A 27485-nucleotide genomic window follows, 5' to 3' on the forward strand; every position below is an offset into this window, starting at 1 on the left:
TGAATAAAAAAATAGTTGATATCATATTTAGAGTATGTTTCTTTTCACGTATCTTTATTCGTGATACAGATCAATTATTCTCATATTTACAATAAAAATTAATATTTTTATCATGAGTGACTCAAATAAAATATTTGTCTCACAAAATTAATTAGTGAGACCGTTTCATGGGAGGTTTTTTGTTATATTTAGTAATTAAAGTGGTAAAAAGTCATAAAGTATTAGAAATACAAAAAATTAATTATAGAAAGAATATCCTAAAAGATAAATAAATATGTGCAAAAAGGATCAGAGACAAGGCTAATTTCAATTAATTACAAAAAATTAATTATAGAAAGAATATCCTAAAAGACATACTCTTTAAATTAAGGGTGAACAAAACCAATAGGAATTCCAATTTTAAAGTTCACGAGTATTTTATTTCGTGATCACATTATAAGATATTTAAAAAAAAATTCGATCATCAACAAATTATGTACAAAAAGAAAAGGAAAGAAAGAAAGAAAAAAGCGCCATTTCAATGAATATTATCCAATTTGCCAGCAAAATAATGAAGATGGGATGTCTTCACTAACCATAACATCTCATAAATATAAAGAACCATCATCTGAATCACAATCCTATAATGCAAAACAAAGTCCCAACAAAGATTAGTCGCTGAAATTAGTAACCTGGTTATGTGGTTATCATGTGAAGCATCCTCAATCTCATCTCCCATATTGTTGGCTCGCTGAAATCATCTAGGAGCCGCCGAGGGCCGTGCCACTGCCACCTGATATCAATGATTAACAAAAACCAGCATATATTATTAAACCATCAATATAACGAATAAAATTATAAAAAGCAAAACAATTTTTGAACATGACAAGTGAGAAAAAACCAAGTAAAATTTGATAGTTTATTAGATAATGTTTCTCGATGACATAATATCTTCTGGTCATTACAGAAACCATGTGATCATAAACTGTAACTGTTTAATCCTATTTATTGGCCAAAATCAAGTGATGGGAAATTTTTCATCTGCTCCAGATCAGGATGGGGACTGGAGATAAAAGCTATTTTATTGAATGGGTACTGCACAATTGAGGCATTACCTGAGCGGTGTACATGGAGCTTTCAGCGAGATATTTGAGAAACTCTTGTTTTTTTATCTCATAGTTGACCTTTGCATGGTCTAAGTATGACTGCTCTCTCAGAAGATCTTCCGCGATTCGATCCTTCTTCCATTTTGTTTCCTTTATCTGGTTTTCAATCTCCAAGAATTTCTCAGGGAGGCTCAACCTTTCAAAGCCAACAGGAAACTTGACATCTTCCCTTAAAAAAGAAAATTCAAGTGATTAATGAGATTATTGGATGCAGGCAATGAAATAAGAGACGTGTACACATCATATTTTCTTAAGATTAGGGGTTTGGATCTTCGAAGTGAGGCATCTGACTCATCTACTTGCCCACACATAGCGCGCACACATAATTCAATTATGCAATTTTCAAGGAACTAATTCATGATATGGAGAATTACTAAATTAAGGCCAAGCTTTTACCGGGGAGAAGCCAAACGAAACACTCCAGGACTTTTAATCATCCCTCCGTCTAAAGATATGGCTCCATCTGGTATATAAGGAAGAGCCTTTAGCATGTCTTCCCTTGACTTATACACTTGCAACCTTGATAATAGGTTATAGAACAATGTTTCTCTGAGTCCAAACCCACTCTTCGTAATATAGTACAAGTGAGTTCTGTCAATATTTATCATATTCACCGCAAAACCAAGAAAGCCAGGAGGAGTTTCCCCATTGATTATTCTTGGTTTTAGAAGATCAAGCCTCCTTTGAGGGTCATCGGCTATAAACTCACCAGGATATGGCCTATATGCAAATCCAAAGAATGGAGCATAAAGTTGAGTAATTAGTGAAAATGTTCTTTCATAGATCAACAAGGATAACTTTAGAAGTGTATACCTCAGACTTTCAAGGCAAATGACAAGAAATGGGTCGTCAAGAGACCTCCTAGTTGAAGTTGCAAGTGCATGAAGGCCCAAGCTTTTATTTATTGATCCTTCTTTGTTGTATGCTTCCAAGGCGTTGACACCTTCATAGGTCTTGCAGACCACTGCAAGCATGGTTCCAAGGCCCAAATACTCGGAAAGAAGTCTAAGTCCCAAAATTATCAGCAAATATTTGAAGTCAATAATAACAAATTTTCCTGAAGGCAAACCAGAGAGAAAGAAAAGTGAACCAACCTGCTAAGGTTGTCATCTTCAACTTTTCCAAGTGTAGCAACAATGCCAAGCACATCTTTTGTTGACGTGTGATCAGAAGCCTGAGATTCAGGTTGACTTTTTATCATACACAAAAGGGCAGCTGCGGATTTCTCATGCTTAAGAATATTACCAAGTGTCTCTTCCTCACTCCTCGAAAGGTCAAGGTATTGGTTTTGTGTTGCGGAGAAACTTGTTTTATGATACTTTTCAAGAGTTGCTACAGGAACAAGTGGGTGAAAAAGTTAAATAATAGATTAGGATCTAGTCAACAAGGAGAGAAAAATCAGTAGGTAAACCTAATGCAGACACACAACGCAATGATCACATACTTATAAGATGCTTGTGATGCATATTGCAGCAAAATAGCTGCGAGGTGGCACACATATCTCTTGAAACATGTTCAATAATGTGCAAGTCAAGAGCAACAATCTTAAAAATCCCATGATTCTCTAATCGAAAGCATGAAAATTGGCAGTACGTGCACCTGGCTGGAAAAGCCAGGTGTAATAGGAGGATAGATACCTGTCATATCTAGAATTGATTCCTCCAACTTCGTTTTCTGAGTTTTCAAGTATTTAATGTTGTCCTCATTATGCTTGATTTTTTGACCCAGCTCCTGTAGATCATCCTGAAGTTGCTGCAACAATAAATAAGTCCACATATTTTCATTCAGATCGCTGTTGTCCATCAAGCAACAAAGATAATAAAGAATGTAAGAGACAGATACTATTTCCAACAATCATCACATCATCTCATGCGTGATCAAATAAACAGCATCATCAGAGGGTCAAGGAGAATTAATGAAACACCTTGGAATGAATTATAATTGATCCAGCCTGCTGAATAAGCTCTCCATTTTGCACACCCTCTCCCGCAAACACGTGGGGCGAATTCTGACCGGCAAGATTAAGCGCCGCCGATTGGTCGGAGATAACCATTGCCCTTGGATTGATTGGCAGCTGGCTTATCAAGTATATTACTCAGTTTTAGTTTTTATACACGGGAAAGACAAAAAATCTGAAGCATATGTCTAAAACCCAAAAAGAAAGTAAAGTAGGCACTAAACATCTCCACGAGATGTTGGATATAAAAATGATTACTCTTCAGGATTATTTACTCCCTTCTGAAATTTAAACATCCTAGAGCTTAGAACAAAAACAAAACTGTACTAGATAAACTAAAGTAGAGTAGATTTCGAAGAGTTCTTGATCAAAATATACTGTTCTCAATTTTCAGCAGCATATACAAGGAGAATTTGTTTCTGCTAAACAGAACTGTAAACCAACATTCAACGTTCGTCATTGCATCAAAACCATGAACCAACTACTTTCCCCAAAATAAATACATTTTTACAACGAGACAGTCCTTAAAAATTAATATGCCATTTAAGAGACGCAAGATTGAAGCACACAAGATAAACAAACATTGTAGAACAAAAGAAATAGTACATGGTATCGAATAAATCAATCTGGAAACAAATTTGGTAGACTATAACAAATTAAAATGTAATAATCGGCCAACACCCAAAATTCCAATTTCTCGTTCGCAGCATTTTCAAAATTTGCATCGATTCTAATCTCCCCTGTCCACAAATACAAGCTGCATGCCTAACATATTCGGTCCCGCGCACAGAAATAAACTAGAAACACCTCAAACGAACATACGATATCAATTCACAACTTGAGTAAGAAAAGAAACCAAGAATGGAAAATTCCTAAATTATTTACAGAAAAATATTTTAATTATTAACCTGCGGTGATATCTCGGAATCTTTAGGTGTCAGTTTCTGATCGCGTCCGCCAAGCATCGACGGGCGGCGGGGGTGGCGCTGCAGAGGGAAGAAAGGAGAGCAGAGTAACACACTGAAAGTTAATATACATGTACTAGCTAGCATAGATCGAGTCAACGGAGTTTTGTCATCCAGTCAGAGCTCGAATGTAACTATTCAATATATTTATATATATATATTAATTAATTATTTATTTAAAAAAAATTGAAATCGAATTCGACTAACATGATATATTATTGAGTCTAACTCGAATAAAAATTAATATTTGAGTCGAGTTTAAATTCAAATATTTTAATTTTTTTCGAATAGAACTCGAGTAGACTCGACTTGATTACATATAACCTATATTGTCCTAACCTATATTTTATTGTTCTTATATATTGTATCATAAAATTCAAATTTCAATATTTAACAATTTAAAATAAATATAGATATAATTATTGAGATAAATTATGAATATGTGATATATTAAATAAATAACTCTGATCTTCAATATAGTTTTTATTTATATAATCTTTTACTTGAAATGAAGTGGTATTTTGTCCACATCACCCTATTGCATTTCCTTTAAAAAAAATAATTATTGATAACAAAATGAGTTGGGTATAATAATTGTCCTTATTTGGTAGAGCGATCGAATCGTGGTATTTGAGCTGTTGTGTAGTTTAAAATATTTGAGTTGCACCATTACCATCAGCTATAGATTTTGGTAAAGCGGCAAGCGCTCGGTCCTACAATTGGTATCAGAGCCAAGATCACGGATTCGATTCTCATTGATTGCAATAATTGTCCTTGATTGGTAGAACGATCGAACCGTGGTGCTTGAGCTACTGTACGGTTTAAAAAATTTGAGTGGCACCATTACCACCAGCTATAGTTTTTGATAAATGAGCAAGCGCTGGGTTCTACAAAATGTACTTAAGTTTGTTTGTAAATTTATTGTTTCAATTATTTTCTTAATCTGTTTAAAAAAAAACAAAAACAAAATAATATATATGGGATGAAAGTGGTATAATTTTGTAGTAAAATAAAATCGAACAAATGGCATGTATCAAATTCACCGCCATTTTGAAATAAATTTTGTGGAAATTTTTAGTTTGTGGACCAAGTGTCGGAAGAATTAATACATATAATTTAGTAGCTCATGTTAAGCTGTCAAACCGGTCAACTCGGGTCAGCCCATAAAAAACGGGCCAACCATAGGTCATCCCTATGATTTCTAGATTGAACTCCAATTTTTTTTAATTTTTTTTGCAAAAAGAATTTAATTGAAGATATGATTCCCAGTTAATTAAATGATTTTGGTTGGGTTTTTTTCAGTAATTATTTTAAAATTTTAATAAAATAAAGTAAAAATGAAATGGTTTATGAAATTAAAGTATGTCAACTCTATAGGCTTAATAAAATGATGCAAGTCATGCCTACTTGCTTTAACTAAAAAAATTAAGTTGTATGCCTCGATCACTCTGACATAGGAAAGTGCAACATGGGTCAAAGGCAGCAAAGCTACAACCTAAATAATTATTTAGGGATATTTTTTAAACCAATGTGCATCTGTTTTCTCTCTATAAATCAAAAAGAGGGCATCATATTTTTTTTACCATTTCCTCTTCATTCATCTTGTAGGACCGAGTGCTTACCGCTTTACCAAAAGCTATAGCTAGTAGTAATGGTGCAACTCAAATCTTTTAAACCGCACAGCAGCACAAGCACCACGGTTCGACTGCTCTACCAAGCAAGGACAATTATTGCACCCAACAATCTCCCTCCCAATAATTGCACTCCTTGCAATCAATGGGGATCGAACCCATGACCTTGGCTCTGATACCAATTGTAGGACCGAGTGTTTACCACTTTACCAAAAGCTATAGCTAGTAGTAATGGTGCAACTCAAATATTTTAAACCGCACAGCAGCACAAGCACCACGGTTCGATTGCTCTACCAAACAAGGACAATTATTGCACCCAACACATCTCTTCGCTCGTAAATTCTCATGATTTTCTAATTAATTTGTTACACCACTTCAGGACAATTTTAAATTAATTTGAAGTTTTTTTTTATAATTTTACAATTAAATTTTGGTTCCAACTTCAATATAAGATATGTATACTAATATAAATTATTTATGTTAAATATTAAATTTATAATGAAATTACTATTTATGTTATAATATTTTTTATGTGTTAGATTTTTTTTGTAATTTTAATTATTACTCGTTTTTTAGTTATTATTATTTTTTGTAAAGATATTGCAAAATCATTTATTATGATAAAATTATAATTATCATTATTATTTTTTAGAAAATTCTAAGAAAATAAATGTTATATGTTAGTGGTAATGGTGCAACTCAAATTTTTTAAATTGCATACCAGTCCAAGAGTCATGGTTCGATCGCTCTACCCAACGGGACCAATTATTGCAAATCAACCATATCACTCCCAAGAATTGCACTCATTTAAATCAATGAAAATCGAACTAAGGACTTTGACTCTGATATCAATTATAAGACTAAGTGCTTGCAGTTTATCAAAAGTTATAACTGGTGATAATGGTGTAACTCAAATTCTTAAGTTGTATAGCAGCTCATGCGACATGGTTTGATCGCTCCACTCAGTATGGACAATTATTCTACATCACACTTTAAAAAAAAAATATGTGACTTGTTTTAGTTTTTTAAAAAATAATAATAATTCACGTCTTAAATATTTTAGAAAATACACTCTCCTATTCAGTCAAGTTTTCTGAAGATATTAACTACAATAACGTCAGGCTAATTTAATTGTCTAAGCTAAATTCAAAAATGTATTACTACTTAATCAAGTCATGCCCTCTTAAAAGAGGTTACTTGATTAAAAAAAATTAAATGTAGTCAGACCCTTTGAGAGAGCATTTGTGGGACCCGGACGCTAATCATCTTCTTAATCATCTTTGGGATTTAATTATCAATTAAGATAAACAATGTCTAAATTTTTTTTAAAAAAAAATAAAAGTGCGAAACGTAATGGAATTTAACTAATATACATCTCAGTATAAAAATACAATAATATACAACAATTATTCAAACTAGTCTAAGGTTCAACTACTAAATTTCAAGTATTAAACCAAATCTACATCCAAGTCCGGAATCACCACTTTGATCTCGATCTCTCATCATCCTCTTAACCCTGATCCTGCCCCACCTGTTGTCATGCACACATACAAACAAGACAACAGCCGGATAACTCTGGTGAGAATAAATCCTAGTATAAACAATGTATACATGCAATTAACTGAATTAACATAAAAGCATTAATTATATCTTCTCACATGTATCATAATCGAACAACATGTATCAATGTTAATCTGTAAATAAAACATGAATGATAATCTACGAAACATAAATCAATACGGATCTGTAAATCAAATTCTAGTCTCAATATCTAAGACTCGACTCACCTCTCATTCTACTCTAGGGATCCCGGTGAATAAGAACGTAACAAGTCTCCCACCTACTACTACCAGTCGCGGTGGCGGTACGTTCTTATTTCTGGACTTTGGTCTAGCTGTATCGAATAATCTACAATAAGAACAATATATGTATCTTAAGCATATCGATACACCAAACGTCCAGTGCCTTGGCGTATCTACCAAGACTAAGCCTAGTCTGATAATGTGCAATGGGTCAGTGACTATACTGTCAAAATCTAACCCCTCTGTCAGTGACTCTTACTCAATAGCTCTCTGCTTTCTACTTCTAACTCAATAGAATAAACATAATCATTAAAACACAAAAGTATGAAAGCAATACCATACAAGTATGTGGTTTAGGGAAACTCGAATAGAATCTAACTCGAGTCGATCTCCCAGTTAACATTGATTTATACATTTCTCTTCTCGGTCTGATGAAGACGAAGTCTCGTATCCCAATCTGTCCATATCAAATCTGACAATGACGATCGCATAAATACAATATCAGTATATAACTCAGTTCAATATCTGTTCTGATCGATACTCAAATCAAACACAATCTGATTAATGTCAATAACATAACCATACAATCTCAATCAATACTGAATCTGATCAATATCAATCAACTGATGTTTCGACTGCATAATAATACGGTCTCAATAATCCCGTCACTTCAACATCACAGATATAATACCAGAATTCATAATCAATACCATTACAGTTCATACTCTGAACAATAACACAACTCTGATATAGAATCTCAATCAAATCTACTCCGAAAATCATAACAATTTCATAAACAGTCTATTCTTTAGTCTGACTTCAGTTATAGAATGCCTATTGTAGCAGAAACATCATATCTGATTCGTATTCAATTCTGACAATATCATAAATTCAATTCATGTCTAAACATAACAAAACTTACGTCCAGTTGTAGCCTGCGTTGATAGGAACACAGTACTGAAGTCGGATTTAAAATCAGACGGCCGGATTGTTCAAAATCTCCAAATCTTCCCTCGGTTTCCTTTTTTCCTTTCTCTTTCTTATTTCTGAAGGAAGGAAATTATATATATATATATATATATATATATATATATATATATATATATATATATATATATATATATATATACGTCGCACAATTAAGGCCAAATGGCTTGTCCTTGTTCTGCATGTCGCGCGCATATGCGCGCACAAAGTCGCGCATATGCGCCGATAGTTCTGCCCGGCACCTTCCGCAATTATCTTCTCGCGCATATGCGCGCTTCATCTCGCGCATATGCACCAAAGTTTCTGGACGGGTCGCGCATATGCGCGCCTTATCTCGCGCATGTGCGCCGATGCTTCTGTAATTTTCGCGCATGTGCGCGGGGACTCTTCTTGTACTTCATGTCAAATCTTCTTTTAGTTCTCCCGGTCTAATCCGTTCCGTCTATAATCATCTTAATTAATAAATAAATCATTTTAGATTAATCACAGATTACATTAATAACATCTCGGGCCTTACAACATTACACAAATATTTATTAAAAAATATTTTTTTGTGACGCGGTCAAATATTTATTAATATATATATTCTTAAAATTATTATGCGATTTTTATTATTACTGTTTGTGTAGATCTTCAAATTATTATTTACATTAATAGATAGAATAATTACATTATTCGATTTTATTTATACTATCAAGCTAAATTATTTTATTTTATTTATATTGTCAGTACTTGTTTTTTTATTTTTTCATGCAAGTAAAATTTTATTATAAAAATTTCAATTGAGTTATATACATAAATATTTATTATTAAAATAAATTTGTATTTCCAAAACTCTTAATAGTGAATATATTATTTTTAGTATATTTGTTATTTATAAAAATTGTTTTACTTATAGTTAATGTTTATATATTATAATTGTTTTGATAATTGATGTTATAGTTTTTTAATATAATATTGTGATAGATAATAAAATATTGTTCTTGTTATTAATTATAAGATGTCATTACATGCTGAACATGTTGATGATATTGTTCTTTATCAGCAACAAACAAATTTATATAGTGTTGTATGTGCAATAATTATTCCGTCTGGGTAGAGCGATCAAACTATGACGATTAGGCTGTTATGCGGTTTAAAATATGTGAGTTGCATAATTACCACCAGTTATAGCTTTTGGTAAAGCGGCAAACGCTCGGTCTTATAATTGATATTAGAGCCAAAGTTATGGGTTCGATTATCATCGATTGCAAGGATTGCAATTATTGGGAGGAAAATTGTTGAGGTGCAATAATTGTGCATGCTGGGTAGAACGATTGAACCATGACGCTTGGGCTGCTATGACGTTTAAAAGATTTGAGTTGCACCGTTACCATCAGCTATAAATTTTGTTAAAGCGACAAGTGCTCAGTCTTACATCTATTTTATTACACCTAACAATTTGGATAACACCATAAGAGTGCGTCGATCAGATAATTTAATTTGGAAATTAAGAAAAAATGATATACTACACCACGTGTTTGGTTATGTCTACGTGAAACGTCCTCTTACGACATCCTTTGTTGTGGTGATTGTATTTACGATAATCATTTGATAATTGTTTTGTGGAAAAGATGGCACCCAGAAACTCATGATTTTTATCTTCGAGTTGGCGAGATAACAATCATGCTATAAGATGTCGCGTTAATTTGAGAGCTTGATGTTGACGGTGACCCTATCATCAAGATTGATGTATCCCGCAAGTTTACTATATGGCAAGTCATAAAAATTAAAAAAAGTTGATAATAAAATTTTTAAATTACCTTTGCTTATTGAATATCATAATAACAAATACTAAAATTCTGATAATAATGATGATGATGATAAATTAGTTTGATGATACTATTACCATTAATAATAATAATACTAATTTGTATTTAAAAATTTAATAATAATGATGATGATAAATATCATACTAAATAGGCAAAACAAATTAATAATAATACTATTTGTTTGACATAATATTACATAAAACACAACAGAAATAATAATAAAATGAATTTTGTATTTAATAATTAAGAACAAAAATAACAATATTTATAATTATAAATTTTATATTATTTGTGTAAAATAAATTAATGTAATACTACTTCTTTTATATAATATCAATAAAATAAAGCAACAATAATAATTATAATTATCAGTATTATTATTTTAAAATAAAAATCGATTTCTTATTTATATCTTATAAGTTAATAATAATACAAATAATAATAAAATAGTAATTTTTATAAAAATAAGTTTTGATATTTTGCAATAAAATAAAATAATAATAAAATAAATTAATTATAATACTTATTTTCATTTAATAAGTTGAGAAGAAAAATAACAGTATTTATAATAATAAATTTTATATTATTTGTGTAAAATAAATTAATTGTAATACTTGTATTCTATTAGTTAATAATAATACAAATAATAATAAAATAATAATTTTTATAACAATAAGTTTGATACTACGCATATGAAATAAAATAATAATAATAATAATATTGATTTTTTTACATAGTATATGCATAATATAAAATAACAATAACAACAACTTAATTTCGAAATAATCGAAGAGGAGTAGGGATTATAATAATACATTGAAGCATAATTTACTATTTTAATCATAAAATTGACATGTAACATAATAATTAAATCAAAAAAATTATGTTCAATGAATAAATTCACATAATTTAAATTAATACTTACATCAAATAGAAGTTCAAAATCAAAATAGAAGTTCAAAATCAAAATTTTAGCTGCAAAAATATAACCACAAATAAATAAATTATCAGTTTCAATCAAACTTGAAAGACAAACTTAATTTAAAGTATAAATACATCACATGTTGAAGTGGAATCCGATATTGAGCTACTCCAACAATTAAATATATTGTACTTGCTCGAACACTAAAAAATGTATGGTTGTTTTTTTCAACATTTCAATCAGCATATCACTCTTAAAATTCACACCGAAACAATGCGAACAATATTAAAAAAAACGAATGACATATTTCAAAATTTATATCAAGATGAACGAAGAATGATGAAATGATGACAAATGTTCAATCTAGATGTTCATCAATTATATAAGTAAATTTTCAATATTTGGTAAAAAAAAAAACACGTCATTTAGCTAGGCGTGATAATCAGTTAAAAAGAGAACATGCCATTTCACAGGACGTGATCTGTGCGTGAGACATCACATCACTCTGTCACGACAATTTTAAGTAATTTTTTTAATAATTTAGGGAGTAAAGTCGTTTCTAAAGGCGTGCAAGTTGCAACATAGGAGAGGAGGTTCATATTTAAAAAATAAATAAATAAAATAAACTCACCAATAAAATAATGTATTCTCTATCAGGTGGGATTTATGGGAATGTGGAAATTTCGCTCGGTATGTGAAATTATAAAAAAAAAAAATTAAGAAATATTTTAAATAGTTTTTCCTCTAAAGTTACATTAAACCTACTTTTCAAAATATCCTTATTTGTATGTTAAAAAATATAATAAAATAAAAACTCACATTTGAAATATACCAGGAAAGAATTGCTCCAATATAATTAACCTTTAACGCTAAAGTCTATAATGGTTAAAAAATTATATTTATTTTTAATTGTATGTATGTGTATCATAATTCATACACAAGCATGTGCCAAATTTATTACACATATATAAAGTTCAGCTGACGTTAAATCGAATACGGAGTTTGAGTGGCCATAACATCAAGAAAGCCCATGGTTTGAGCCCAGAGTGATTTGGATAAGAAATCACGTTTGACAAAACTAGGATAGTAAATAAATCAAATCGATTCGCGAGTTTTTTTGAGTCAGCTCAAAAAAAAAAAAAAAATTTGATTTGTACAAACTTATCGAATTTGAACCGAACTCGAACATGTTCAAATTATTTTTTTTTGATAGTTTGCGAGCGGATCTTAATATTTTATTAATATAATTTAGTTATATATTAAATAAATTAATTTCGATCATTTGGAGTGCTTATTTTCGAGCAATTATTCGAATAGTTCGTGAATATGTTTGAATATTTCGAGTCGAACTCGAACTTTAATTTGAAATGAATTTGGGCCAAAAGTTTTAGAATTTCCGAACTTTGAAGTAAGCTCGAACTCGAATAGAACTAATTCGAGCTGAGATCGAGCCTTCAAAATTTCGTGATATTCTAGTCGATTTGGTTCGATTACACCTCTAGTTAAAAACTTATATCATCATCAAATATATTTGGAGAGTGTTACTTTCATAAAATAAAGTTTGACCTTTGACCTAGTTTTTTAAAACTGGATCGATCGATTCTATCAGAAATCAACCATTGGTTCAGTTTGATTTACTATGCAAATCGATTTAATAGTCTTACCAATTTTTAAATTTCTTTAAAATTTTATTTTTTTTCAGCATTTAACTATTTATATATATTTTTTAAAAAATTATTTCTTATATTAATTTTTTTAAATTAATTATATATATAGTTATTTAGATTTTGAAGTTTGTTACAAGTCAAAAACTTGTGTGAGACGGTCTCACGAGTCGTATTTTATGAGACAGATCTCTTATTTGGGTCATCCATGAAAACGTATTACTTTTATGCTAAAAGTATTACTTTTTATTGTGAATATGTTAGGGTTGACCCATCGAAACCGTCTCACAAGAGACTCGTTCTTCTTACAAATATTTTTTAGTAGTATTATATCTTATTTTGATTTATTTCTTGTTTAAAAAATTATAAATATAATTATATTTGATTATATGTATATTGTTTCGATTTTAAACTTGATAAATATACTTTTTTATTATTTATAACCATATTGACTTTTTTTAAAATTTAAAATATATTATCTATTATATTATATTATTATTTAATATAATATAATAATATTCTGGTATGATCGATTGAACTGTTTTTATAAGATAAATAAATTCAGTCCTCGATTCTATTGTGAAATATTGGTTGACAAATATCATTTGGTTAAATTTCCCGATTAATAAAGAAGATTATTCGTTGCTCAATTTGCATTTCAAATAGTCTATGTATAAAGAGTTGATTAAAACTATATAATTTACCTATCTTTCATTATTTAACAAAATCAAGTGGCTCTCTTATAATAAACCAAATTTAGTATATTTAATTGGTATTCCAAAAATCAGCCTTCAAAATAAGAAATATAATAAATAAATAAATTGTTCATATGGTAATTTTCTACATTTTTTAAACCTATTCCCAACTTCCATTTCTTCTCATTGCTTCCAACCCTATACTATACATTCACTAGTCTTAATTACCATTAATTTTTTCTTACAACTTTTTATACATTTCATACACTCATAAATGGTTGGTACGTAAATTTTAATCACTCATATTACATATATTATATATCCAAATATTTCGATTATTTCATGTCTCGAATCAAATATGCAAGCCTTTTGGCCCTTGACTGTTTTAAAAAAAAATATATGAAATTTTTTTATTATCACATACTCGATTAGACACCAATCATATTCTAAAATTTAAATAGTTTGAAAGGTGTTTATCACCAAAAAAATCCATTAATGAAACAAATGTAGAAAAGGGAAGATAAAAAGAACATTAATTATTTAATCTCCCTCATGAAATAATGACAACTTGTGTTTAATTTATTATATGATGTATTGATATGTTTAAGTATATATAATATATGCTATTGCATAATAAAAACTATATAAGTTAGAAGTAATTTTTGTGTATATCCCATTAATATCTAATTTTCCAATAATTATTTGAAAAATATATACTCGATGCATCACTCGAAAACTTCCAAATTTGTGAGTCAATATCCCTTTAAATGCAAGCAAAAGGCAGCCATCTACCAAAGCAAAAAGGATAGCCTTCATTGATTTTTACTTTTAATCTCTCAACCACATTTAGAGGTTGGAATACAAATTGTTGGTGAAAATGAGATTTCCACATCTCACCAATCTTAATTCTTTTTATTTTAAACGGGAATCTTTATTTCAAATTACAATACTATATATACACACATATATATATATATGTATATATATGTGTATATATGTATATATATGTGTATATGTATAGGCGACTTTACCATGATACATTGAAATTATATATATCAACTGCTCTGACCAGCAGGATAATCGTTCTTTCCAAAAAAAAAATTAGATTATATGTCGATATATATATATATTATTATTATTATTATAAAAATAATTCTTTTCACCAAAAATTTTGAATTATTTAATATATCTTCATTTTGTTAGCGTTATATAATTAAAAAAATATTTCATTCAAAAATTTAAATTGATGGAGTAGATAGGAGAGTAAATTGAGGTATTAAAGAATTTTATTACAACGCTCATTATGTACTAAATGTTTGATGTATCATAAAAACTCTTATAATACCTTGTATGGATCAATTTTGTAAGATGAATATTTGATCTGACACAATATATGAAAAAATATTATTTTTTTATGTCAAAAGTATCAATTATTTTTCAATATAATTACAGACCGAGTCAACTCATCTCATAGAAATAGAACCCCGATACCATCTCAATTATCACAGTAGACCTAATCTATATATATATATTATTATAAATTTGACTATTTGAATGATACCTCGAACTCCAGGACACTTTTAACATGATAAATCGAATTGTGCGCAACCCAAAATTTGTACCTCGATCTTTGAAATTGCAGTGTAAGTTACATTTGTTTTTGTTGAATAAAAAATATGACAATCAAATTAAATGAGAAACTTAAATAGACAATTATTACATCTTTGTCATTACATGTAATAATAAAAAAAGTACTTAAATAGACAAATAAAGAAGCATAGTTGGGATGTCAAATAAAATTAAATCTCTATTAAATAGAATATGGTATCTTTTTATTGGTATTTATTGCCTATGGTTTTATTTGTTATATTAAATTAAAATATTGAAATAGAGATGTATGTATAATATCCGATAAAGTTAGATTAATATAGATGATAAAACATGTATAATACACACATGAAATTCTTGCTCAAGTTCGAAATTCAATTATATAGTTGTTCAATTACTCAAGTTTAAGTTATAATTTTTGACAATAGATTAACGAAACTCCTTGCGATCAGTCGTTAAAATATCTAAGATATTCTTTGGCGTGAACTGTAAGACATTAATTGATTATATATTCTTGATTAATCTGATTTTTGGTTCAAGTTCTACAAATAATTAGAATCGTAATTTATCGTGTTTTCCATATATATTATTAGAGTAGGTGTTTTGTGAGACGGTCTCACGAATCTTTATCTGTGAGACGGGTCAACCCTACCAATATTCACAATAAAAAGTAGGTAAAAACTTGTGTGAGACGGTCTCACGGGTCGTATTTGTGAGACGGATCTCTTATTTGGGTTATCAATGAAAAATATTACTTTTTATGCTAAGAGTATTACTTTTTATTGTGAATATGGGTAGAGTTGACCCGTCTCACAGATTAAGATCTGTGAGACGGTCTCACATGAGATCCATTCTAAAAATTAATACTATTAGCATTAAAAGTAATTTTTTTCATGAATGACCCAAATAAGAAATTTGTCTCACAAAATACGACCCGTGAGATCGTCTCATGCAAATTTTTGTAATATTGTTACATCATATCTAAATATTAAAAAAAAATCAACGAGACTCGTTGCGATCAGTCGTTTGACACATGTCGATGTCTAATTGGCCGATCCCAACTATACACAAGACTCAAAGAATCAGCTACCCCTCGTGAAAAGGATAAATACCGACGGCAAATTTGCGAAAGGCAGCAGTTACTACTACTACTGCTCATTCAATACACACAGTAGTACATGCCACTTTCTCCACAAAAACACACACGCTTTTCTCTATCAGCCCTTTAATTTTCTTTACTCCTCCTCACATGTTCTTCCCTTTATAGAGCAAACATTGCTCACATTTTCTTGGAAAAGGCCCTTTGTATTCTGTGTTTCAAGAAATGGGTTTCGGAGATTACAAGACATGAATAGAGGACTCTGGGTAATTTGCAGGTTTGGTCGTGTCATATTTTTATAAGTTTCATTATTATTGTTATTATTAATTTATTATCGTTCTTTACTGGTGGGATGTTTCAAAATCTTATTTTTTTATTTCATTTTGAAGGTGTATGATAATTTGGGCTGAAAATGGGGAAGAAAGGAAGCGGGTGGCTTTGGACGGTGAAGAAAGTTTTTAAGCAATCTCCCAGTAGAGATTTGCCCGACAAGAAGGTTTGATCATTGTTTAGTAGATTTGATTTTTTGTAAATTTTATATCCAATTACATGCACGACAATCAATACAGAATTTGGTTTTATTGAGAGGTGAAACTTATGATTTTTCACAAGTTATGCATGAGCAGTATGATCTACTGCGGCTGACCATTGTAACACAAGAGGTTATAAAGATAAAATGAAAATTCTTGAAATTTTACGTGCAGTCAAATTGAATGTTCAATGTTTAGGCCCGTTTCTATTTGGACACATTTTAGATTATACCCATAGTGATTGATTGATTTTTATTTTTTATGATATGGAAGCACATTAATTTCATGAAATTTGATCATTTATATGGTCCCCTATCATTATGGACTGAAGAAAAAGCAGCAGGGGATCATGCCCTGTTGCTTTCTTTCCAACCATGCTATTCTACATCAGATCACATTGATAATCATGTGCTGTTGTGCTGTTTGTTGATCGATCCCTTTTCGTATGATACAAAATATTTGATGTGGTTTAAGTATATTATTAATGTAACACTTATTTTATCTCTAGAAATCTGATAATTAGACGGTGTTTCGTTCGTCATTTCTTGGTTTTTCATGAGGAAAATGGCAGTGCCAAGACTGATGTCAATGATCTTGAATAATTTTTATGTCCTGGTTTTGGTTGGATCAGAGAAATATGAATGCATGCACATTAATTAATTTTGTCACACAGGGTTAATTTTGTTGCTGGATTTAATTTTGCTGACTTACTACTTATTAGGCCCAAGAAAGTGCTGAATGTAACATGTTTTTTGTGAACTCTGGACAACTTTTCAGGTCGGTAATGAAGAAAAATGGCAGTATGAAGCACCAGAGGTTGTGTCTCTCGAGCATTTCCCTGCAGAAAGTTCTCCAGACAAGACAAATGGGGGGAGCGATCACTCGTCTCCAGTGGTTGAGGATCAAGATCGTGCTATAGCCGTGGCTGCCGCAACTGCAGCAGCGGCTGAGGCAGCTGTTGCAGCAGCTCAGGCAGCTGCTAAAGTTGTTAGATTAGCTGGTTATGGCCGCAAGTCTAAGGAAGAAAGGGCTGCAATTCTCATACAATCTTATTACAGAGGATGTCTGGTAAGTTTATCTGATCCATTTTACCCCCAGCAGCATAGAAATAACATTTCTATATCTATCATGGTGATAATTGGTCACAACGACACCATTAATTGAAAGATCTTACTCATTCTTAGTAGAAAAATCATCCATCCCTATTTCCAAAAGTTCTATAAAGCTCAACTATTTCCAATATTTTTTTACTTATATTCAACTTTTAGGCAAGACGGGCATTGCGTGCTTTAAAGGGCTTGGTGAGGCTTCAAGCTCTAGTGAGGGGTCACAATGTACGTAAGCAAGCACAGATGACGATGCGATGTATGCAAGCTCTTGTACGGGTCCAGGCACGAGTCCGAGCTAATAGACTTCAATTAGTCCAGGAAAAGCTTCAATCCAAGCTCGAAAAAGAAGGTAGGCTTAAATCTGGTGGAGATCATCTCATGAAGAAAAGGAATCAAATAGAGAAGTTTGAAAATGGACAATGGGATAAGATGAACCAGAGTATGAGTAAAATAAGGGAAAGTTCTTCAAGAAAATTGCCTGATCTTGAAATGAGAAGGGAAAGGGCTCTAGCTTATGCTCTTGCTTACCAGGTTTGAAAAATTTTATGCATTGGTTAGTCTTCTTTTAATTGTGTTAAAGCTAAATCTTGCTCTATCATTGGCAAGAATCTTGATTTTTTTATTGCATTTTATTTTATTGGTTGTGACCAAGTTAGCGGTTAAACTAGATCGACATCCCTAAACTTTGGTCCAGTTACACACACTAGACATGCACACCCTTTTTGGTTAGGATCGTTACAGTGACAAATGATGAAGTTTGGTTAATGTCGTGAGGCCATCTCCAGTGAATGTGCGGCATAGTTATGAAAATCGCCTAGACCTCTAGCTTGCTTTATTCCTTTCTAACAGGCTGTGCTGTGGACGTGCACCTAACAACTATGTATAGCCTTAGAAAGACAAGTGTAAAGGGGTGTTTGCTATTTATCCTAACTAAGCTAATAATGCGCTATAACAAGCATGACATGTTTATTTATTTTGAACTTGTACTAACATTTGGCCTTACTATGTGACCCTGCAGCAAAACGAGCACTTGCTGCTACAATCCCCCGTGAACGGGGACAGAACCAAACTTTATGAACACCGAACGAACAAGCCACCGTGGGGTTGGAACATGCTCGAGCAGTGGATGGCGACTCAGCCCTACTATCCCCGGCATAAGTTGGAGCGTGGCACCATCATAGATGACATGTCTGAGAAAACAGTTGAAATGGATTATGTTACACAATTGGGCCTGGAAAATATGAACATGGGCCAATTTAGGGGAGATTCAATTGAATCGAGCCCATATAGAGGCCGACAACCACGACGGTTGAGCTCCGATGATGTGCCTAGCTACATGGCCCCAACTCAGTCTGTCAAAGCAAGAATCCGTAACCAAGGCCTGGTTAAGCAAAGAAGTCCGCCAACGGCTCAATGGAACTCATCCACGAGAACCGGAAACGGTTTTGGGCTGGGTTATGAGACATCAAGTTCGGGCGGAGGAACGACATATCAGGCCTCGAGAAGCCCAAATCCAAAAGATAATAATACTCATGGGCCCGGTAAGTGGACCCGTAGCCCAGAATCAAGTAGTGAGGAGAGGGCCTTGGTTAGTGCCATGCATGGTTGGAGACGTAGTTTTGCCTAATTTTTGAATATTTCTTCTTAATAATTTGATGAAAGCAAAATGTTTGTTAATAAGTTAACATGTTTGTTTATTTGTACACTATACTGCCTAATAATGTTGTGAAATTCGTGTAAGTGGATGGATATTTATTTAGTTGTAAAATTTCATCTTACTATCAAAAATAACGGAAAAATATATTATATATTGTTTCAAACTTTCGAATTTCGGAAACAGGATTTAATTTTTGCTTTATTTTCTATATAGTAGATATTTTGTTAAACGAGATCACGGAATTCTGTCTATATTTGTAATAATAAATAATATTTTTTTAATTTATTTTCTAAATAGACGAGTCTCTTGTGGTGAATTTGGTCATATTTCTTTCGGAAAAAAATTTGACAAAAGTAAATATTGCAGGGACTTTACCGCACGGAAGGAAACCTCAAGGGCGGGAAATTAAATGGTCGGTTGTTCAAGTCCTAAATATGTTTTAAAATTAGAGTAGGTATCTTTTGAGATGATCTCACGAATTTTTATCTGTGAGACGGGTAAACTCTACCGATATTCACAATAAAAAGTTATACTCTTAGCATAAAAAGTAATACTTTTTCATGGATGACCCAAATAAGAGATTCGTCTCAAAAAATACGATCCGTAAGATCGTCACACAAGTTTTTGCATTAAAATTAATTTCAAGTTTTATTTCTTTGAACTTATTTATTGGTGGATTTTCTAACTTATCTATTATTCATTTTAAAATTTGAAATTTTAAGGTATAAGTGAAGTTTTGTGGGCCAAACTTTTAAAATGCCATGTTATTAACCAATTATGCTCTCTTTTTTAATCAGAAATGTTTCACTAATAAATAAACATATGTTATTTATATACAAATGACCATCAAATTTTGCAGAATCATTTTTGGACATTTATTTTCTCTTTTTTTTTTATATATATAAACGAACTAATACAAGTTGGGGAAAACCATAAATATTCTTGAAAGACAAAAATAAATGTCACTGAATATGTGCCTCATGGCCACCTGGTGGTGGTGGTAAACTCAGTGCTTTAAATCCATGTTCCTTGTGGGGCTCTGAGAGCCAAGCCAACCTGGAAAGAATACAACTTATATATTATTCAAAGAAATTCTTGATACTCTGATAAAGATGCTGATGCAGAATTATTTTTTGGTCGTATCAATGGCGACAAAATTACCTGGAATCTTGCTCCTTACATTCAAAGCCGTAAGCAGAATGGAGAAAAAGGTTGTTTGCTAGAGTGGAGTTTTTTAAGGGGTCGGCACTGAAAACCTGGGAAAATAAATATTTTTATTTGGTTTTTGTTTATCGGTTTGCTTTTTATCTGCAATTCTGTTATACAGTATACTTTTTTTAAAACTGATTTTGCAGTTCTCCCACGTGTAAAGTTCATGCCTTTGGCATTCTCTGATGATTTATGTTGGATGATTTGAGCGAGAAACAGATGGTTCCGGCCTTTTTCAGGTGGGTTCTTCTGCTTAGCTTGTTTTTTGAAAAGCAGACATTGATTCCCTAAAGGGTTCTTTTTAGGTGAAATTCATGCCTACCAAAAGAGGGATTGTTGATTTGATTGAAGTGCACTTAGCCTCCAGTTCTTGTAAGTTTACTTGTTTTAGTTGTTTTCATAATTTGTTTGGACACTAGTTGCACTGTTTAATATGTGGAAGTTTTCATATTTACTCTTTCGTTTTCGGTTTGTGTAATGTTTTTGATACACTTGGGGGTAAATATAATTTTTTTCCCAGAATCGAATGGATAATATGTATATCCCTTGAATTTATAGAAAGAATTCTTGATTTTGTCCCAGTTGAGGTGGATTTTTTTTAAATCTTGATTCCCTTTGTGGCTTTTTGTTCAGAGGTGGCTGATCTAGAAACTGAGTGAGTGATGGATGAAAATGGTGTTTCTGAAGAGAAAAATGATGGATTATATCCGATATTTTACAGTGTTTCTTGCGCATTTTTTGCTCTTAAATTCTTGCCAGAGCCTGAAATTTGTGATGCCAAATGGTCAGAAATAAGAAATAGGATGCTTCAATGCAGTGCCCATCTTCTGGGATTGCTAGTTTGGAGAGTTCAAAGAGAGGAGTCTAATAATAGCGTTAAAACCCAGCTTCTCCATAAGCTGGAGAATGCACAAAAGGAGATTCAAGAATTAAAGAAAAGGCGAAGCGAAGATGCAAAAGCTAATGAAAAAGTTGTGAGCATAATTTCATATAGAGAGCAGAAGTGGTTGGATGATAGAAAGAAACTCAGGCACCAAATCGGCGCATTACTGAATGATTTGAGAGTTCTTGAGAACAACAAGGATAAGGCTATTTCTGAGTTGAACAAGAAATTGGAAGAAAATGAGGTTATTTTGCTGTCAAAGGATAAATCTTTTGACGAACAGCAGCAGAAGAGAGAAGAAGTTGAAGAAAGGCTGCAGAAGGCTGAGATCCTTGTTGAGGAGTTGAGAGAGAACGTTAAGCGTGAAGCTCAACGTCATTCAGGTGAAATTACAAAACATAAAACAGCGTTTATTGAGCTCGTGTCTAACCAAAGACAGCTTGAAGCAGAGATGGGTCGAGCCCTTAAACAAGTTGAAGCAGCAAGAGAAGAGCTTGATTCAGTTTTAGAGCAAAAGGAGCATTCTATATTGATGACTCAAAGATTATCTATGGAACTTGTTAAAATGCGTAAAGATTCAGAACAGAAAGATCAGATTTTGTCGGCTATGTTAAGGAAATCTAAATTCGATACGGCTGAGAAGCAAATGCTTTTAAAAGAAGTGACAGAATCAAAGGCCAAAAGAAAGCAGGCGGAGCTAGAAACAGCGAGGTTGAGGGCCGTTTCTGTATCGAAAAATGAGAGAAATTCGTTCAGAAATATGTTGTCTAAGCAATTAAGTTCAACATCACATGCATTTGCAGGGAGGGCCATGATGTCTTTAGATGCTGGGAATTTCAGATCTATGAAAAAGGACTACCATCTAGAGTATGAGAAACCCGAGATAAGAAAAGGGCACGAAGTTCTATCCCTCGTATCCGATCCGTATTCAACTGATGGAACGGTGGAAACACGTAAGATCCGTCCTTAATTTGTTCGTTTGATTAGGTTTTATATAGTTCAAATTGTTTAAATTCTAGTTGTTCAGATTTTATTCTAATTAACTTTGCCATTTCGATGCCCTAGAGTCAACATCTGATGTCGAGCACTTGGAGAATTGGGTCAACTATGAGGCAGATAAGTATAAGATTGCTATTGAGCAAAGGCATTATCTTGAATTAGAAGCTTTTGCGGAACAACTGAGACTCAGAGACGAAAAATTAGAAGCTTTTCGTTGGCGTATGCTAAGCATGGAACTGGAATCAAAGAGGGTACAGTCTCATATTGAAGGGCTAGATCATGATCTTACTCAACTGAAGCAAGAAGAGGTGAAGTTGAAAGCCGCACTGTTGGACAGGGAAGCTGAATTACATAAACTTAAAGAGCAATGGCAATTGCACTTCAACCCTTCAAATCTTCATAAACTAAGTGTCAATCCCTCTCTACACGATGCAGTCGTAGCTCACGACCCCGTTTGGTCGAATGTAAAGGTTATTAAAAGAAAACCAGGACAGAGAAAGCCAGAAATGAAGGCAATAGCTGAAGAAATTTCTAGTGGAAATGGAGAATGATAAGGCTGGTCATATCCCATGTAAGGAACCGCTCAAGGATATAGTATTGACACTTCAATCAGGGACCGATATCTTCCAGCAAGAGAGTATCGGGTCTGAGGATTTTGCATGTTCGGAAACATCAACATCAGTAAGCCAAGAATTAAGCAACAAAAGTAACTGGAAAATGGATATTCACGCTCTAGGTGTGTCATACAAGATTAAGAGACTTAAGCAGCAATTACTCATGCTCGAGAGGCTTACAGGAAAACTAGAAAGTAATGAAAATGGTGGAAACAAAATTGGGGTTTGTGGACTGAAGGGATTATATCCTCTTATATCACTCTTGAACAAACAGGTGGATCGATATCAGTCACTTCAGACCAAAAACGATGATCTTTGTAAGAGAATGGTAAGCTCTAATTCGGATGTATAAGGACAAGAAGTTTATCTTAATTTTGCCTACTTTACATTGGATTTTTATGAGTTGATCATCTAATCTTATCCTCTATCCGTATATATTGCAGCATGAGAACAACCTGAATTTGAACATTGGAGTTTCCAACGTTGCTAAAACAGAGGATGAAACCAAAATACTGGAACAGTTTCTCGAGGAAACCTTTCAACTACAGAGATACATTGTTGCGACAGGTCAAAAACTCATGGAAGTCCAAGCCAAGATCGCGTCAGGTTTTGTATGTAATACAGAAGATATTGAAAAGCCTGCAACATTCGACATGAAGCGGTTCGCTGATAGTATTCGAACCCTTTTCCGAGAAGTTCAAAGAGGACTCGAGGTACGGATATCTCGGATGATTGGTGATCTTGAGGGAACCCTTGCATGCAATGGGATCATACATCTGAAAAAATATCTCGGACCTGTTAATAATATGAAGAAGAGGTCAAAGTAGCATGATGTTTAAGGTATTTTATATCTCACATGCTTTAGAGCTTTTATATACATTTGTATAGCTCAAGATCTCGTTTGCAATTTATTTAAGATCATTGATATTTCTTATCAACTTTCTTGAAATGCGCGTTCAACCTCATGATTATTGTGTTTATAAGTGTCAATGACATTGAAATGCATGAATTTTTGGTTCAAAATTATTCTTCTGAATGATTGTGTTTATGCTACACCTTATGAAATATACTCAGCATAGAACAGCTAGTCGTCATACCGATTTGTTTTTCATTTGTACAGTATAAACAATTCTTCTGGCCAATTGTCTTAAAATATAGCTTGAAAAAGCAAATTTCTGCCTTTTGTCAGAATAGCCATGTTCTTGAAATTCTGGTTGCTGATCATATGAAGTCCGGCAAAGATAAATTAACTTTTCGGGTGCCTGCTGATGCAAAATTCTTTCACTTGTATGATATGATGTGATGTTTGGAGGACAAATAGAGTTGTGTATATATAGATCACCTTGATAAGGCATTGATGCCAACTCTAGGCAAAAAGGATTCTCAACACATGTTATGTTTGGTCCAATCAATGCACAAAAACATGCATATATTCATGCTATTCTTCTGCATTTTACATTTGAAAATGTGCTTCCAAGTTCCAACCATCTCTATAGGGATTCATGTTATAATTTTTTGGACAAGATAACTTTTCACATTCTTGAGTGAGAGGTCAACTATTTTGGTTCTGTGTATGTATTGGTTTTTTTGCGATTTTGTTTTCTATATTATCAAACTTTAGTCTCATTAGAGTAACATATGATCATATCAAAATTGCAAAGAGCGGATATACCATATATTTAAATTGCAACTTTTTTTTTATATATTATCATCATAGAAAATGTGTGAAATACATATTTACATTACTTGAAACTTGTATCATTGATGATTGAAAATGTCGTATTTCTCAATTTGTTGTTAAGAAAACTTGAATGAGAATTAAAAAATTTCAATAGTTGGTCCACACATAAATAAAATAAACACATGGTAGCTAGATAATAAATCATTCATCATAACAGAAGATTAAAAAATTATAGCAAAACATATGCCCAAAAAACAATATTTAATATTATTTGTAAATATATATTTGGTACATCGTGTCTAATTTTTGGATATAAGATAATTGAAATTTATTTTTATAAATATTATTTTGTCATTATATTGGGGATTTTGGCAATATGTCTTCAATCATGAATTAATACAAAATAAGAATGATAATAATAATTTTATAAGCTACCTCAATAGCTTTGAGTAATTATAAAAAAGCTAAAATTTCAAAATAATCGAATAATTTCCAATAATTAATTAGCAATTATGAGACACTACGTACTTTAATTCGGACTATTTTTCTCTATGATATTTTTTAAAAAATCTATCATTTGTGAATTTCATACACCTTGTAAATGTTTTTTAAAAAAAAATAAATGCTACTATAAGCTAAAAAAATATTTCGATAATTTATTCAATATAGAGCTCAATTAATTCTCACCCAAGATAAAAACATCTTCAAATCACTCCATATTTTACATAGAAAAAAATCTAAACAAAACTTTTCTTTTAAATCGAACACCTCTTCTAAATTGAAAATAATTTCGTGTGAATTGTTTAATTATTATTTCATCAATATATCAAGTATAATGGAGTTTGAAATTTATTAGATTGTATATTTCAAAAACTATTTGAAATTTAAATTAAAAATAATTATTATGGGATATATGGCAATGAAATTTTGCTAAAATAAAAATTAAAAGATAACTGTTAATTAGTTAAAGATTATTAAATTTATCACATATGAATAACCTCTATAGCATATGTGTTCATTAAAAAGTCATTATAATCGTTCAAATATCATAAATAGTTAGGGTATATATCCGTTACAATTCATTTTCAGTCATGTGGGGAGCCTTTCCATATTCAAACCACCCCCCCCCCCCCCCCCCCCCACCCACACACACACACACACACACACAACCACCCACCCCTTCAAATCTATATATACACAAGAATATATATATATATATGTATGTATGTATTTGTATGCTTACAATCTCCAAGCCAAAGAAAAGTTGATGTCGATTTAATGGGGTTGGAAGTAGATTATCACTATGAGAACGGGCCAAACTCCACACCTAAACTCTCTGTATCCAAACTCCCAACCAAGCCAAGAGAGCCGATTCAAATGCTGACACCACCACTTCATCAGTCGCTTTCCGTTCCATTCCGGTGGGAGGTGGCGCCGGGGAAGGCAAGGCCAGACAACGCCAATGCCACACCACCATACACCTTTGCATGTGGTCCTCCGCATTCCAAAAACGTGGTGGCGAGACGTTTGGACCTGCCCCCGAGATTGGTGAATGATGATAGCAAGATTACCATAATGTCCTCGCCCGTTACGGTGCGGGACGGGCCATACATCGGGCGTTCGCTGTCGCTCGCATGCACGTTCTCGTTCAGGAAAGGTGCGGTTGCTGCTTCCCGGGAAGAGGGTGCAAGGCTTAAGAAGAGGGGCGGAGCTAGAAACTCGGGTTCGGGGCGATGGAGGAGCTTCGATGAGGAGGAGAAGTTTTCCCTTAGTGATGCTTTCAAGAATGGAAAAAAGATCAAAAGATTTAAGAGGAAGAGCTTCTTTAACTTGTCTAGCGTGAACTCTAATACATGGGTGAGCTTAATAATGAAATAATTTAACTATCTATATTATATATTTCTGAAATTAAAATCTCTTCTGTTTTAAAAAAAATACATTAAAAACGATTATATATAACTATATATAGTATTTCAAATTTTCTAGTAGAATTTGTACGTAAAATTTTAGACTTGTGATTCTTGCATTATATTAATTAGATCAAATAAATTGTGTTTCAGGGTGATATTTGTGCAAGCTTTAAGCATGCAGTTCCGTGGAGGCGCAGGCAATAAAAAAAGAAAGAAAGAAAAAGAAGTTTCGATGAAATTTCCACTTGAAAATGAAATGCTATTAATGTCCAACATTTCATTTCCATATATATTGCTTTAGTTTTGTTTTGTGAAGTTGTTGCCTTAATTTTTAAGCTTATTCGTGTGTTAGATCTTCAAGATCTCTTCATCCTTAACTTAGTTGGATGGTTGTTTATATATATATATATATATATATATATATATATATATATATATATATATATATATATATATAGAGCAATGATACCCTGCACACTCTTTTCCTGCACACCTGTGGGCGCCTGCCTACGTGACACGCCCACAACCACACAAAATTTTTTTTTTTTTTTTAAAAAAAAGACTGACCAATCATGCACCGTCACGTAGACGGTGCTCATGATACCAT

At 32.2% G+C, this 27485-nt stretch overlaps 4 protein-coding genes across 7 annotated transcripts; 3 read left to right on the forward strand and 1 right to left on the reverse strand.

The window, feature by feature from the left end:
- Positions 1-635: 635 nt before the first annotated feature.
- On the reverse strand, positions 636-4170 carry LOC140826387 (protein DEFECTIVE IN MERISTEM SILENCING 3-like). Of its 3 annotated transcripts, none has more exons than XM_073188655.1 (8): positions 4011-4170; positions 3070-3219; positions 2783-2897; positions 2240-2477; positions 1959-2150; positions 1542-1865; positions 1095-1314; positions 636-772 (listed from the first exon to the last, which is right to left on the reverse strand). In XM_073188655.1, exons 1-8 carry the CDS (start codon positions 4152-4154, stop codon positions 737-739), a joined length of 1419 nt encoding a protein of 472 aa, XP_073044756.1. In that variant the 5' UTR covers positions 4155-4170; the 3' UTR covers positions 636-736. The 3 variants fall into 3 exon arrangements, with proteins under 3 accessions (XP_073044756.1, XP_073044763.1, XP_073044771.1); XM_073188662.1 differs by having other exon boundaries at positions 3070-3223; positions 4011-4137; XM_073188670.1 differs by lacking the exon at positions 636-772 and having other exon boundaries at positions 1173-1309.
- A 12144-nt stretch (positions 4171-16314) lies between these two features.
- Positions 16315-19733, forward strand: LOC140826406 (protein IQ-DOMAIN 21-like). 2 transcript variants are annotated; one of them, XM_073188680.1, is made up of 5 exons: positions 16315-16563; positions 16676-16782; positions 17594-17884; positions 18085-18456; positions 18944-19733. In XM_073188680.1, exons 2-5 carry the CDS (start codon positions 16699-16701, stop codon positions 19550-19552), a joined length of 1356 nt encoding a protein of 451 aa, XP_073044781.1. In that variant the 5' UTR covers positions 16315-16563; positions 16676-16698; the 3' UTR covers positions 19553-19733. The 2 variants fall into 2 exon arrangements, with proteins under 2 accessions (XP_073044781.1, XP_073044788.1); XM_073188687.1 differs by having other exon boundaries at positions 16315-16552.
- An 826-nt stretch (positions 19734-20559) lies between these two features.
- On the forward strand, positions 20560-24298 carry LOC140826415 (uncharacterized). The gene is given in 6 exon segments (XM_073188703.1): positions 20560-21030; positions 21097-21163; positions 21425-22636; positions 22740-23215; positions 23217-23615; positions 23731-24298. Coding segments are annotated over 4 exon segments (2442 nt in total). The 5' UTR covers positions 20560-21030; positions 21097-21163; positions 21425-21453; the 3' UTR covers positions 24115-24298.
- Positions 24299-26208: 1910 nt separating this feature from the next.
- On the forward strand, positions 26209-27198 carry LOC140811116 (uncharacterized protein At4g00950-like). Its single transcript, XM_073168993.1, has 2 exons — positions 26209-26825; positions 27029-27198. The coding sequence occupies exons 1-2, from the start codon at positions 26247-26249 to the stop codon at positions 27080-27082; spliced, it is 633 nt and encodes a 210-aa protein (XP_073025094.1). The 5' UTR covers positions 26209-26246; the 3' UTR covers positions 27083-27198.
- Positions 27199-27485: the final 287 nt, after the last annotated feature.

Source organism: Primulina eburnea, chromosome 1 (assembly GCF_022965805.1).
Source record: "Primulina eburnea isolate SZY01 chromosome 1, ASM2296580v1, whole genome shotgun sequence".
Lineage (NCBI taxonomy): Eukaryota > Viridiplantae > Streptophyta > Magnoliopsida > Lamiales > Gesneriaceae > Primulina > Primulina eburnea.